This window comes from Mauremys mutica, chromosome 10, assembly GCF_020497125.1.
Source record: "Mauremys mutica isolate MM-2020 ecotype Southern chromosome 10, ASM2049712v1, whole genome shotgun sequence".
Taxonomy (NCBI): domain Eukaryota; kingdom Metazoa; phylum Chordata; order Testudines; family Geoemydidae; genus Mauremys; species Mauremys mutica.
The window spans coordinates 20,700,041-20,713,865 of NC_059081.1; the positions used below are offsets into that span (position 1 = coordinate 20,700,041).

Consider the following 13,825-nt stretch of genomic DNA (forward strand, 5'->3'; position numbering starts at 1 on the left):
TATTTTAGGGATTTAATGAAGACCGGACACAGTATTTTTTTCTATCTGATCTTACTCTATTTATAGTAATACTTCCCTAATTCTAGTAATTACATTGTTATTAGTTCCCAATTACCTTTATGTCATTTCCATTCAAAGACATTCTGTTTATTCTGCTGCCATTTGGTCTGCTGGAATCAATCCAATAGATGAACTCTTCTCTATAATCAAAGTCTATTGCAATCACATTGTTTAGCCCCTAAAAAGGAAAAGAATCAGGTCCACTTTTTCACATATGTTTGAATACAAAATATTTGATGGTATTCAAAATACAAAGTAATCACTGTATTTATTATTATTGAAATCAAAAGATGTATTATACTTACTGTATATTTATGGAGTACTTACGCATTTTATGTTTCCATATTTCATTTGTAAACATAATCATAATAGTAAACAAAACTGGGAACAATAGCAAACTATGGTACAGAGAGCAAGAAGTCTCCAGCTGAGACAGGCTTTATTGCTTGAATGTCTGCCAGGTATTTTACACCTGCCAATAACTTGATGTTATCTTGAATTTGATGAGATGGGAAAAAGAGAGAGGTGGTATGCTAGATGAAGCTGACTGAGTTATCTCCAGTATATGTACAAGATCACAAATAGCACTCCCTGGTCATTTGGAATTTTTTTGCAAAATGGTGAATTTTGTTATCTTGGAGAGTGGAAACTTGTATGATTTTTTTTGCGGCCTTCATTGCCTGGTTTGGTTTTGAACTGCCTGGTTTTGGTTTGGTTCTGAACACCCTTGAGAAGGACTAGCTGAAGTCTGATCCCAATTGGTGTCAAAATAAAGGGATTTTGTTTCTTCTGCCTAGTTTTTAAATATGTGGAGATTTGCCTATCTCATAGAGCTGGAAGGGACCCTGAAAGGTAATTAAGTCCAGCCCCCTGCCTTCACTAGCAGGACCAAGTACTGATTTTGCCCCAGATCCCTCAAGTAGCCCACTCAAGGATTGAGCTTACAACCCTGGCTTTAGCAGGCCAATGCTCAAACCATTGAGCTATCCCTCCCCTCTTTCTAAGCTTTATTTAAGACCCATGTCAGTCTTTGAAAGAGAACAACAATCAGAACTTGTTTGATTTGAGTGTTCTATTTCCAGGAATGGAGACATAATATCCTTCTTCTTAACAAATGGTGAGGAAGGCTGATGACACAGAAATGAAGTCAAAGACTATGTCAAAGATGAAATATTTTATGAGATTGTTTTGGCTGAGTGCATAGGAAAGCATAAGGGCTCCCTAACAGCCAGATGCTATCATGATAGGTATAGGCAAACAATTGCAGAGACTCTTCTCCTGAAAATCCCATTATGATAGCAATGATTGATGGGGGGAGATAGCATACCAATGGGACAGCATCATTAAACCAATCAAATTATCATCCTGGGTGGCAGATAATCCCCTAATCAACCAAGGTTCCTGCCTTTCTAGACAGGAGATGTCTTAACTGAGCTCTAGAAGCAATGTGTAAGGAAGCAACCTAGAAGCAGAAAGGGCAAAGCCTTCCTGTGGTTTGAGTCTGGGAAAGCCTTGCCTTATAATAAAAGCATAACCTCCTAACATTCTGACGTGTCACAATGATGGGGCCACAATGATCTTCAGATTGTAGGAGGATGGATCCATATTGTTCTGGGTCAGAGGAGGCAGAGCACTAGTGCTGTGGAGGGTGGTGGGACAAATGAATTAACTTTTCTCAAAGACACTATCTGTAGTGTTGGGCACTTAACAGTCCACTGGGCATGAACTGAAGAAGTTTAGGAGTGGAAGAGAGGTAACCACTCCAAAAAGCTGTCCATTAGCTGAACCATAAACCCTGAGCAATCATTCGATTAAAAAAAGTTACACCCATAGCTTTAATGGTTGTTGACCAATATGAGGATCCTCTTGTGAGGATCCTAACGAGTCATTTCCTTTAAAAAATGTTTTGTTTTCCATTTTGTGGGCAATTCCTCCCAGTATCTGACAAAGAAAATGATGTTCCAAGGTCCTCCCTCCATCTTGGAATTCCACTAGTGATGGAGGGAGTGTAGATGTGGATTGGAATTTTGAATCATAGCCACTCTGCCTGCATTGTGAGAATTGGGAAATATTTGTATTATTTTTACAAGCATCACATGTTGCTGTGTGATATTACCATGCCTGAATGCACAGTTAGATCAAAAAGGGGTTGGTTGTTAAAAAACCACACAGAACAGCTGAAACAATAGCTTAGATAAGGAGCATTCTTTCAAACAATAGCCAGATTCATAGCTGGGCAGAGGGATTTCTCAGTCACAACCATTAGGAAGGGCTGTTGGGCTAAGAGAGAGATCAAAAAGATGCCCCCGGCAGAAAGGGAGGGGAGAAATGGTCACCTCAACTTGTAGATGTCACAAGGAGAAACAGAAAGAGCATGCTTCAGGTTGACCCAGAGAGAGACTGATTAAGAGCCAGGGTCTACATCAAGCAGGTTACAACAACAGGACAATGAGGGAACCTAAGGCTAAGGCAGGTCCACCGATGGATCTGAGGGGAATGCCAGTCATGGGTAAGGCAATATGCATATAGAACTACGTTATTTTAAATACACTTCTCAAAAAACATGTGACCTTTGGCCAAAATAAATCATATTTTGTTTCAGAGAACATGCCTCTGTTACTGTATAATATCACTGTTCACAGTCTCCTTAAAGAAAACTTGCAGATGCTAACCCCTTGGGGCTGCTAGGAATCATGGTTGGGTGCAATCTGGGGAAAACAGTCAGGGAGTGGTTGGGGTGTGGTGCCCCATCCCAAAGAGAAGTGGAAGCATGGTCCTGTCATTTGAAAGGGGTGCTCTCAGAGGGCTGGAAAACGGGTATCATCAAGGGCAGCCTGTGCAGAGACTGTGAAATATATTATGGCTTCAGCATCTAAAAGGCTTGTTTCTCTCTTGTTGGTGAGATTCATTTCTGCAGAGGGAATACCTCTGCCAGTATTGTGATCACTTCTGAGATGGATTAACAGCTGAGAAATTCATTTTTCTCAAAGTTCACCAGAAATTCAGACGGGCTACCAGCTAAACCATGTCTCAAACTATAACTATTGTTTCTTGTAAAGGTCATGCAAGAACTAGTCAATCGTCCATGCATTGCAGATCAGAAATCTGACTATGAACAGCTGCAACTACCACAGTTAGGAACTGAGATGAGTTTGAAGTATAGAGTGGCACATTGGAAATGCTCCTAAGCATGAATAAAGGACAGATATTTTTAATGGTCATTTTACACACAGTTGCTCACCTGCTCTAACCATGGGTAAAAGTTGTCTTTTAATGGTGACCACTGTACGACTGAATAAGACCTCAGCAATCTTAAACTAAACATCCAAACTAATGGGTTGGAGAATGTGAAAGCTGCTCTGAAATTTTCTCTGAAATGCTGAAAAATAAGTTTCTTCCACTTAATAAGGGGAGGGATGGGAAAGTGAATTAACCAAGCTTTTTGTGTGAGAGAGCTGAACACAAGACCCTGAAGAAAATGAGATCAACTGCTGTTCATTGGTAATATTGCTCCACTAATAATGCATGGGGAATGGGGTGGAGAATACACCTCTGGGATCACAAACTTTCCATTGCCATCTTAGTGTCATCAGCCAGCTTCAACCTAAACTTGGATTATTTGGAGATGTATGTCATTTGTATCTTTGGTCAGAAGAAGGTTCTGTCTGAAGTATTTCTGAAGATCCTTGTAATAAGAGGAAAAATAGGATATACAAGGCTTACATATAATGTAAAGGAATTATTTTGATTCTTCAGGAATTAAGGTGGTTCCATGGAATCAGAAAAAAAATCTAGTCTTTTAATGAAGTGGTAGTGAGTGGTTGCTTGATCTACAAGTTTTACTGCAATGCATTATTTCAGAGTCCAACCTATGTGACTGTCAGTCAAAATGTAGGGAGAAAATGTGACTAAATCAAAGAGAACAATATTAAAAGAATTCAGAGCTATTGGATTGTATAGAATTAGCCAGCCCCCCCGCCCAAAACCCACAGTGATACAACCAGAGCTTTGGCACAATAGATTACTGCAGTGAAAGCTACACTACCCTCAGTTACCAAATATTTTTTTAAAGTTTGTCTTCAGATTTCTGCTACAGGCATCCTTAGGGGGCACAGAACAGTCTTCAGATAAAGAAGACTTCTTAAGAAAGGTGACTGAGGCTATATGAATACAAGGCTAAACCCCTCACATTTTGGTAATGGGTGTAGTTGATTTAAGAATGTGTGAAAAATAGGCTCTGCATCTGGATGTTCCAAGTTCCCATAAAATTTCCTCAGTATCCAGATTGATAGGGAACTGCCTTCTGCTCATCTCTGTTTATTTTTTCTTTGGATCAGGTAACATGGAAAAGGATACCAGGAATATCAGAGCTTCAACATCTTCAAGAAAAAGTGGCCCAGTTTCATTTGGAGGGGGGAGACAGGAAGTGTACTTCTCTGTCCATAAAACATCTCTCCTTCCTGCTCTGAAGCATGGTTCAGCATCCTTATTTCCTCTTGGTCTAATTAGTTGTCCCTGTTTCTGGTGAAGGGTAGGGAGAGATTTTAAAGTGGTATTAGCTATGTGATGGTATCCATGATCCTCCCTGCCCGTTGACCTTCTCTTAGTCTAGGGAAATCCTGGAGGTTTGATGATGGAGGGAGCAGGAATAGGAGGGTAAAAGAACTTAGGAAGGGAGGACAAAGATGCACTGGTTGTATGTGTGGGAGAAGGAGATGGAGAGGGAGAAGAGCCGATGCTGAAATGGAAAGAGCTGCATAGCAATTTAGTGGGCACTGAATTAAATCCAAACTCCTAGTTCCTCTCCTTGTGAGCATTTACTGAACAGCTATTAGGCTAGGGAAGCACAGATCTTGCAGGTAGAGGAGAGTAGTTGACCATCTTTGTCAGAGCCTTGCACATCCCTTTAGTCAGAGCTGTAACCTCACTGTGTCCTAGGTGTCCCCTTCAATGTCTAAGTGAAGGGAGTGGACCTGAGAGATCTCTGATCTCCCAAAAGACACAGAGAGAAAGAGAGCTATCTAGGCAGGAGGGACAAAAAAGGAGCCTGAAGAGGAAGATATTTCACTTGTTCTGCTGGTTCAGCCCCCCTTTCCTCTTTTTCAAATCCAGATTACTTTAAAGTCACCATCATCCTGAGGACAAAGGCCAGTAACTTCTCAGAACAGTAGAAGTAGAGCTCAGACTAGTGTAGGCCAGAGGCTGATGGAAGATGTAGGAGCCAAAATTCAGATGTCCTCTTTGGTTGGAGCTATCTGGGCTCTAGTGTAATAGTGAGGGGGGACTGTTAACTCAAGATTGGTGGAGACCTGAAGAGAACTGCCAACACCACTCATACAGAAAACTTGTATTTTTGCTTCTGACTGTAATATTGGTGTAGGAAGGAAAGAGAGAAGCAGTGACACCTTACCCAAAAGTAATGTGAAGGTTTTTCAGAAGAAGAGAGACACTTCACATCATGTTGTTTGCTATGCTAATAGAATTCATGTACAGTCAAATATTTAATGCAAGATGATTAATTTGGTACATACTCCTGTGTGAAATTGAACACCTTCCCTGTGACATTAAGATATACAAGAAGACAGGAAAAAGCATGGCTCTGCTTACTGCTACTGTTAATTAAAAAATACTACAAAACCTGTCTCAATAGAAATTATCTGATTAGTTCTGAAAGAAATACATCATTTTTTAAAAATGATTTTCAGAATAAAATCTATGGTAATTAACTATAGATAGATGACAAATAGCTGCAATGATACAAAAATGCTGAAAAACTACCTCTGTCCTTAGCAGGTGTCTGTGTTTCTATTTATGAAGTTTTGCTCAAAGAAAGACTAAGAATAAAATATTTTGACTTCTAGTATATTTACAATAATTTAGACTAATTATGGATACTTTTAGGTGTGTATGTTTGCATCATTTACAGTACAGTAAATTTTGGATCTTGTCATAAATTGTGTGAATAGATAAGATAGATAGTAATTAGTCCAAATAATACAGAGAGAGAGAGAATGGTTACTTGCCTTCTTGAAGAACAACAGTTGTTCAGTGTAAAGGTGTGGGTACTCATCAGATGCACCAGTACTGGAGAGATTTCTCTAGCAGTACCCACAGGGCAGACAGACATGCACTCTGGCTTTTTGCATGGTCCAGGATGAGGATATAATGGGTGGAGCTGCCTTTTGAACTAGACTTTAGATCAGTGATTCTGATGTTTTAGGGAAGGAGGTTGGGCCATATAATTAACATATGCTACACATCTTGAAGAACAACAGTTACAAAAGGAAAGTAACCGTGTTTTCTTCTTCTAGTGATTGCATATATCCATTACATTGAAGGTGACTCCCAAGTGTTTTTTGATGGAAATGGAGCTAGGACTGTAGGACTTCTTTCCCCATCAATCACATCTTCCCTTGATGCAGAAGTAATTGCACAGTGTCTAGCAATGTGTGAACAAAGGACCATATCAACGCTCTACAGATGTTCACAACATGAGTGTTTCCCCAATGGAGGCCGATTGTGCCCTAATTGAATGTGTTGAAAGCTTTTCATGGAAGATAACAGAACAATGCAGCTGGTAATCCATTTGGAGAGTTGTTGTGTTGTGACAAGATGACTTCTCATTCATTTTGCATAGGATACAAAAAACTGGGAAGAAGCCTGAAAGTATGGAAGTTGAAAGTACATTTGAAGTATGGAGTTTTTGTTCATCTTTGAGAACATGTGGGGAAAAAGGGCTGGTAAGTATATTGACTGACTGAGGTGAAAATCTGAGGCACTACTTTAGGAAGAAACTTAGGGTGTGGCCTGACCTGCACCTTGTCCTTGTAGAAAATGGTTTATGGAGGATCTCTTACCAGGGCATGTAACTCCACCATTCTCCTCGCAGAGGTGATGGCTACTAAGAAGGCTACCTTCACGGAGAAGCATACCAATAAGCAGGATGCTAAGGACTCAAATGGAGGTCAAATAAGAGCTGATAGCACTAAATTCAAGTCCCAAGGTGGAGTTTGATCCCTGATAGGTGGAAAACAGCCTGTCTAGACCTTCAAGGAAACTGGCTATCACAGTATTAGAAAAAAACAGTTCTTCCGGTAATATGAGGGTGAAATGCTAAAATTGCAGCCAGATGCACCTTAATGGAGCTGACTGCCAGACCTGACTCTTTAAGATGTAAAAGAGAGTTCAAAATCTTTTGAATTGTAGATGGCGTAGGAGATGTACTGTGGCTAGCATCCCAGATGGAGAAATATTTCCATTTACTAAGGTGCAGGTTTACAATTTTTTTTGCTGTGCCCCTCACTTCAGAGATTCACATCCCATGTGTGCCTCCTTCTTTCTAAGAAACAGGTGGATATATGTTACCTATGTCCCAAGGTAACAGGAAACTGCCTAAGATGTACCTGAGACTGTTACCTGTTCTTGAACAGAATTGAGGACATTTCCAGTTCTGGTGAGTTGTGAACAAATCCAATGTAGGAACTCTCCCTACTTGAAACACTGATCTTCAAATGGTTGTGTTGAGAGACCATTTGTGATCCAGATTGAACAACCTACTCAGGCGGTCTGCTAGGACATTCTGAATTCCTGGGGGGGGGAGGGGGTGCAAAACCATGAGAGTTAACAAGTTCTATATGCAGAAATTCAACAATCTCACTGCCTCCTTGCACCCCTCTGCTTGTTCACATAAAACACTGCTGTGCTGTTGTTGGTGAGCAACTGGATAGTCCTCCTCTGAATGTATGGCAGGAACTGCTGACACTCTATGGATATTTTAAGCAAACTCAAGAAAATTTAGGTTTAATTTGGCCTTGTGAGTGGACCTAAAGCCATGAGCCTGCAGATTGTCCAAATGCCATCTCCATCCCATGGTGGAAGTGTCCATTACCAAGGTAATACAGGGGAGAACCAGTGAGAATGGGACTTCCCTGCACATGTGTGCAAGGGATATATAGAACAGATATGTCTTAAATGATTAACAGCTACAGATTCCTTCTGGCCCTAATGAAAATTAATAAAGCTATCCACCTCTGTTTATCCCAGAATAGGATCTGCCTAGGAAGTAATTATAATGAAGCAAATGGTTCACATCATTCAAGACACTTTGTCTAAAGACCCACATATAGCCTAGGTCAGGAATTCCTCTCCCCAAGAAGAGAAACTAACATGGTTAAATCAGAGTATTGTTAATTATGTAGGCATCTATCTCTCATACTTTACAACCTCTTTCTCCCTCTCAATCTAGCTAAAAAGAACTTCAAGTTACCAAGAAGGGTGACACCCTGCTTTCCTGAGCAAACTAGCACATTGCGAGTGAATAAACAGATGGATGGGAAAACTTTAAGTTAAGCAAACTAGAAATGTGGTTGCAAGATTGAACATAAAATTGGGCAAACTACCTGTTACCTCAAGAAATTCAAGCCACATGTTTCACCCCAATGTATAAACTGCACATTGCTTTCCTTCCATAGCAAATAAAACCATGGATAATGTGTCTCTCACCCCAGATTAGAAGCTGCACATCTGCTTGCCTTGTGAGTTAGCACTACATCCTTCCATAAGTGAATAATGTCTTGTTCTATTATAAGTCCTAAATAATGTGAAATGTTTATGTACAAAAATGTATGGAGTATATCCTCCCAATTTACAAGATTATAAGGATTTTGTTGGTTTGCATTGTAACTAATTATTGCACTTTAGATATAATAGGATTTTTTAGGCAGAAGGAAGAAGGTATGTTAAAAGATATAAACTAAGGTATAATTTTGAAATATTAAAATAATTTGCTTAAAAGTGGTGAATCCCAATTAATAATGGGGGCTAATAATGAAATAAAATCCTTGAAATAAATTAAACTTAAAAAGCCTCCAATAAGAATTAAATAAATTTGTTATACACCAAAAAGCCATCTACTGGATACCAATGAAAGCAGCAGTGAAAATAAGAGAAATGAAATCTAATGACCCACCTGACAAGTGTCCAATGGGAATCAGATGATGGACCCCTCTAATGAGCCTGGAACTTGGTTATATAAAACTGAGGTCACCATGTGCTTAGAGTTGACTGGATCCAAAAGAAGCTGCAGCATCTTAAGTGCAACCAATGCCTGGATCAGCTGTGTGGAAAGGCCAGTCTCCCATCCCAGAGTTAACAGGATAAGAAATGTTGAGATTTCATTTCAATTATTTTATTTCTCCTTTTATTCTTTATCATGAATAACTGAAGGTTATCTTTATGAGTCTACACTCTCTAGTGATACCTCAGATAACCATATTTTAGATTTAACTCCTTTATAAGTCCAAGCAAACTGACCTAGGAGAAATTGAAAATGACAACTTTGCACAATTGTTTTTAATATTCTAAACTTGCGTCTTTTGGACTAATCCAGTCAAAGAGTAGTAATCACACACTTAAAGGGGCCTTAAAGACCAGCACATCCTTGGAAGTGTGATAAATGCATTAGGAATTGAGAATTTATTATCATAAGTAAATGTAATAAGAAATCTGGTAATCTGCATTGTTCTTTGATATAACTGCTGAGCCTCAACTTTAGTCTGTGATTATAGAATGCAAAAGGGTAATGTGTATGTAATACATACCTAGAACATTGGTTGTGTTTGCATGTAAGTGATGAGCTGTTCATTGTTCTGGGTGGATTAATAAATTGTTGGTTGGCTAAGAATAAGCAAATGTCCTTATCTGAAAAATACTTTTCAAGTTAAAAGTTGACCTGAAAAGAAGCTTGCATTAAAACTAGTAAGCTAACATTCCCTGGACTCAAGAAAAAGGGGTTATTCTATTAACACTTATCCAGTTGGAAAACCTAATTCATCCCTTTTCACACTTCCATGTTGTCTTGGTTCATCCACCAATTTAGAGATGACTAGCCATACTATCTTGGTATCCATACTATCTTGTCTAAGTGGTGTAGCTGAAGATGGTAGACTGACTTGAGCCATTACTGCATACCGCTGAGATGCAGTCTGGCATAAGGGATCATATATGTACACGCAGTTATGTTTCCCAGGAGCCTAAGGCAGTTCTGCATTGTGGTTCATGGCTGATCTTTGAACAACAAACAAGGGTCCTATTACAACTGGAAACCTGGGCTGTGGCAGATAAGCCCTGGCTGATGTCAAGTCCAAGACCACCCCAATGAACCCTATTCTTTGTATTGATGACAGGATTGATTTTTCTCTGTTTTTATATTTTCAGGCCTATGTGGATGAACAGATAGAGAATCTAATGGAATCTGCTCTCCTCCTGCTGACAAGAGTAGTCTCATTCCAGCTATTCATTCATATATATGTGCTTGTCCCAATGGCAGAAACTGGCTGATACCACCATTGTGCACTTGGTGAACAATCTTGGCATGAATGAAACATCAAAGGCTAGTATGGTGAACTGGAAGTGATCTCCTCCTACCAGTACCAGAGGCCAGCTGTGTCTGGACCAGGTACTCCAATCTCTCAACTTCCTGCTCGTCAGAAGATTTTCAGTGAGAGTGAGAATGAGTTTTGGTGGATGCCCTGGATTCCCTGAAATGGGAAACACAGGAACCACTTCGGAGTCTGATGAGGAGTAAGAGTGGAGGTGCAATACTGGGAGGAGACATCATAGATTGGGACTGGGACTTGCATCAAGACTGCAGTAACAGAGCAGCATTGGAGGCTTCCTAGCTACCAGTACCATGTGCTGAGGTGGAGGTGGAGTGGGTATCAGTGTCTAGGTGCCATTTATGAAGAAGCTGAGGAAAATGATACCAGATCTGGGCTCCTGGGCACCATGAAAGACACTGGTGTCGATGCGGAAGCCTGCACCATGTGTGACAGCACCAGTAGACAGCCCTCTCTCTGAATGAATGGCAAAAGTACTAGCAGGCCATTCATGGCTGTGTAGGTCTCTGTTGTTGTCCATAGCAGCGGAGCCGGCTGCCCTGCAATAAGCCGGGGTGATGGATCCACTGTTGCCACCAATGAAGTATGTGATCTCATCAGTCCTGGAATGGGTACCAGAATCAGTCTTCTGATACCCACTCTGAGGCAGTACCAGGGAGCAGTGAGCCATTGGGCATGGTCTATCTTTGGTATTGGAGTGGCTTATCTCTGTGGTAGAGGATTTTAAAGAAGTCAAAGACATCCTCTTTTTTGGTTCTGAAGGCTGAGGGTGCTCACAGTGCTCAGGGAAAAGAACAGTTTCCATGAGGATGTATCTTCTCTCTTCTTCTTCTTCATTGCAGTTTTGAAGCCATGGCAACTCAGACACCACTCAAGCACTTTAAACAGGACCAGTAACGAGCAACACTTTTTGACACCTGGAACTTAAAGTCAGGGGACCTTGTCAGATGCTTACCTTGGTACTTGGTGAAGCCTGAAGACACCCACTTATTCAACAATAAAATACATTTTTAAAAAAATCAATAAATAAGGGTACAAAGTACCAAACAAGTACCACTAACTAAGAACTAGCTAACTAGATACAAATGTAGTTCACAGATAAACCAGGGATGAAAAGCACACTTCAATCATCAACAGTAAGAAGGAAATGAAGGATGCGGGGGTAGCTTCTCCCTGTATACCCTTGACTTGGCGCATGAGGGAAGCCAAGGTGCAAGTGTGGCTGCCTCTGGGTATCACTATGGAAAACTCTCCAGCACACACCTAAAGTATAATCAACACATGCAAACACTCGAAGAAGTAGTCATCTCTTTGGAAAGTTGAAAGAACACACATTTTTGGATTTCAGAGTGACTCAACAAACAACTGCCTGGATATTAATACAAATTGAAAACTCAATCAGAATAGTCGTTTTAAGAAACTATAAAAATCACTGTATACATTAGGTTACTGCATTATTCTGCAACACATACTGTAACAGTTCTAGGATTATCTTTCTCTCAACTGCATACTTTAAATAGTAGTAAGAGTATTAAAATGAAACTTAGAGACTGTTACTGTGATTATACCTGTTTCAATGAAGTATAGTTGGATCCATCAGTGCTAATTTTTCTTATTTCATGATGGTCAGCCAGAATTAAGAAAGGCTCCTCATCTAAACCACAGACGAAAGAATATATTACATTAGGGGTTTTTTGTAATTAATGTTATGGATAATCAGGAATATAAAGCTGAAATACAGGTGGTTTGAAAAATACAATGTTACAATGCTACAATGTTATGGATGAAATAAATAGTTAAAACCTTCAGTTGTTTCAAGTAAGATCAATGATACAACATAAAAATGAACAAAGCATTCAATTAATATCTTTTAACGTAATTTAAAATTTCCTTTGTAATACAGGAGCCATATTAACACTCATGGTAATTTGAAGTCCAAACTGAATGTAAAAGATATTTTGTTATTTATCCTGAGTATTAAATCAATCAGGTAATAAACAACAATGCAAGTTGGAAAGAGAAAAAAAGTTACTTACCTTACAGTAACTGTTGTTCTTCAAGATGTATTGCGCATATATACATTCCACTGTAGGTATGTGTGTGTCCAGTGCATTCATGTTGGAGACTTTCACCAGCAATACTACTAGGAGGCGCATGCACTCCTGCTCTCCTTGTGCTCTCAGTTGAGGGCAATAAAAGGGGCCTGTGTGCCCTTTCCCTCTCCATTCTTTTGCACCACTATAAGTGGATCCAAAGTAGCACAGAAGGTGGGAGAGTCATGGAATGTATATATAAACAACACATCTCGAAGAACAACAGTTGTAAGGTAAGTAACTGTTTTTTTCTCCTTTGAGTGATTGCACACATTTACATTCTACCATAAGTGGCTCAACAGCAGTTCCTTTACAGGTGGAGGAATTTTGGATAATCTTAACTGAAACTATAGTACCAACATTCCAAAGTTGGCATCATCAAGAGAGGCTTGAGTGATGGCAGAGTGATTAGAAAAAGTATGCAGGGAAGACCATTTCCCACAGGGCATATATCAGCTCTTGGAACATTGCCCAAGAAAGCTGAAGTAGTGTACTGAGCTCTGGTGTAGCTAACTGATATTGTTGACCAAGGAAAGACTTCAGTGAGCTGGTAGCAGAGTTTGATAGATTCAGAAATCTAGTGTGATATTTGCTGAGATGACTCTGGTTGACCCTTAGTTCTTTCAGGTAGGCTACAAAGAGTCTGGGGAGGAAGAACTGAAAGATCTAGTGAGGTCCAAATAAAACACCAGTACTCCATGAACATCCAACGTATGGAATGCTTGCTCCTCCTTATGCGAATGGGGTTTCAGCAAAAACACCGGAAGGTTAACGGTTTGGTTTAGATAAAAGGCTGATACTACCTTAGGCACAAATTTAGGATGTGGTCCAAGGGATACCTTGTCTTCATGAAATACTGTAAAAGGAAAGTCAGCCAGGAGAGCCTGAAGTTCTGAAACACTCCTCACGTAAGAAATTGCAACCAAAAATACCAATTACACAGATGATAAAGATAAAGACGCTGTCTCCATAGGCTCAAAAAAGGAACCTATGAGTATCGAGAGAACTACATTTAAATCCCATAGAAGTACCAGAGCAGACACAGGAGGGTAAGTATTGGTTAGGCCCTTTCAAAAATCAAGAAACAAGATGGGAAACCTCTCTATCGGTGGACACAGTGCTGAAATAAAAGCCAGGTGAACTCTCACAGAACTATTTGAGGCCTGATGATTTCAGGTGCAGGAGATAGTCTAGCACATGCATAACCTCAATATGATGGGGCAATAAACTGTGAGACTGTACCGAAACAGAAAATCTTTTCCAGTTCGATGCATA

General features: G+C 39.9%; 1 protein-coding gene across 1 annotated transcript in view; it reads right to left on the minus strand.

The window, feature by feature from the left end:
- Window positions 1-13,825, minus strand: part of LRP1B (LDL receptor related protein 1B) — a 1,288,869-nt gene that overhangs the window by 206,009 nt on the left and 1,069,035 nt on the right. Inside the window, exons 59-60 of the mRNA XM_045032831.1 lie at window positions 12,026-12,111; window positions 116-238 (exon numbers count right to left, since the gene is read on the minus strand). Coding sequence (XP_044888766.1) covers window positions 116-238; window positions 12,026-12,111 — 209 coding nt within the window. The remainder of the gene's footprint in view (window positions 1-115; window positions 239-12,025; window positions 12,112-13,825) is intronic.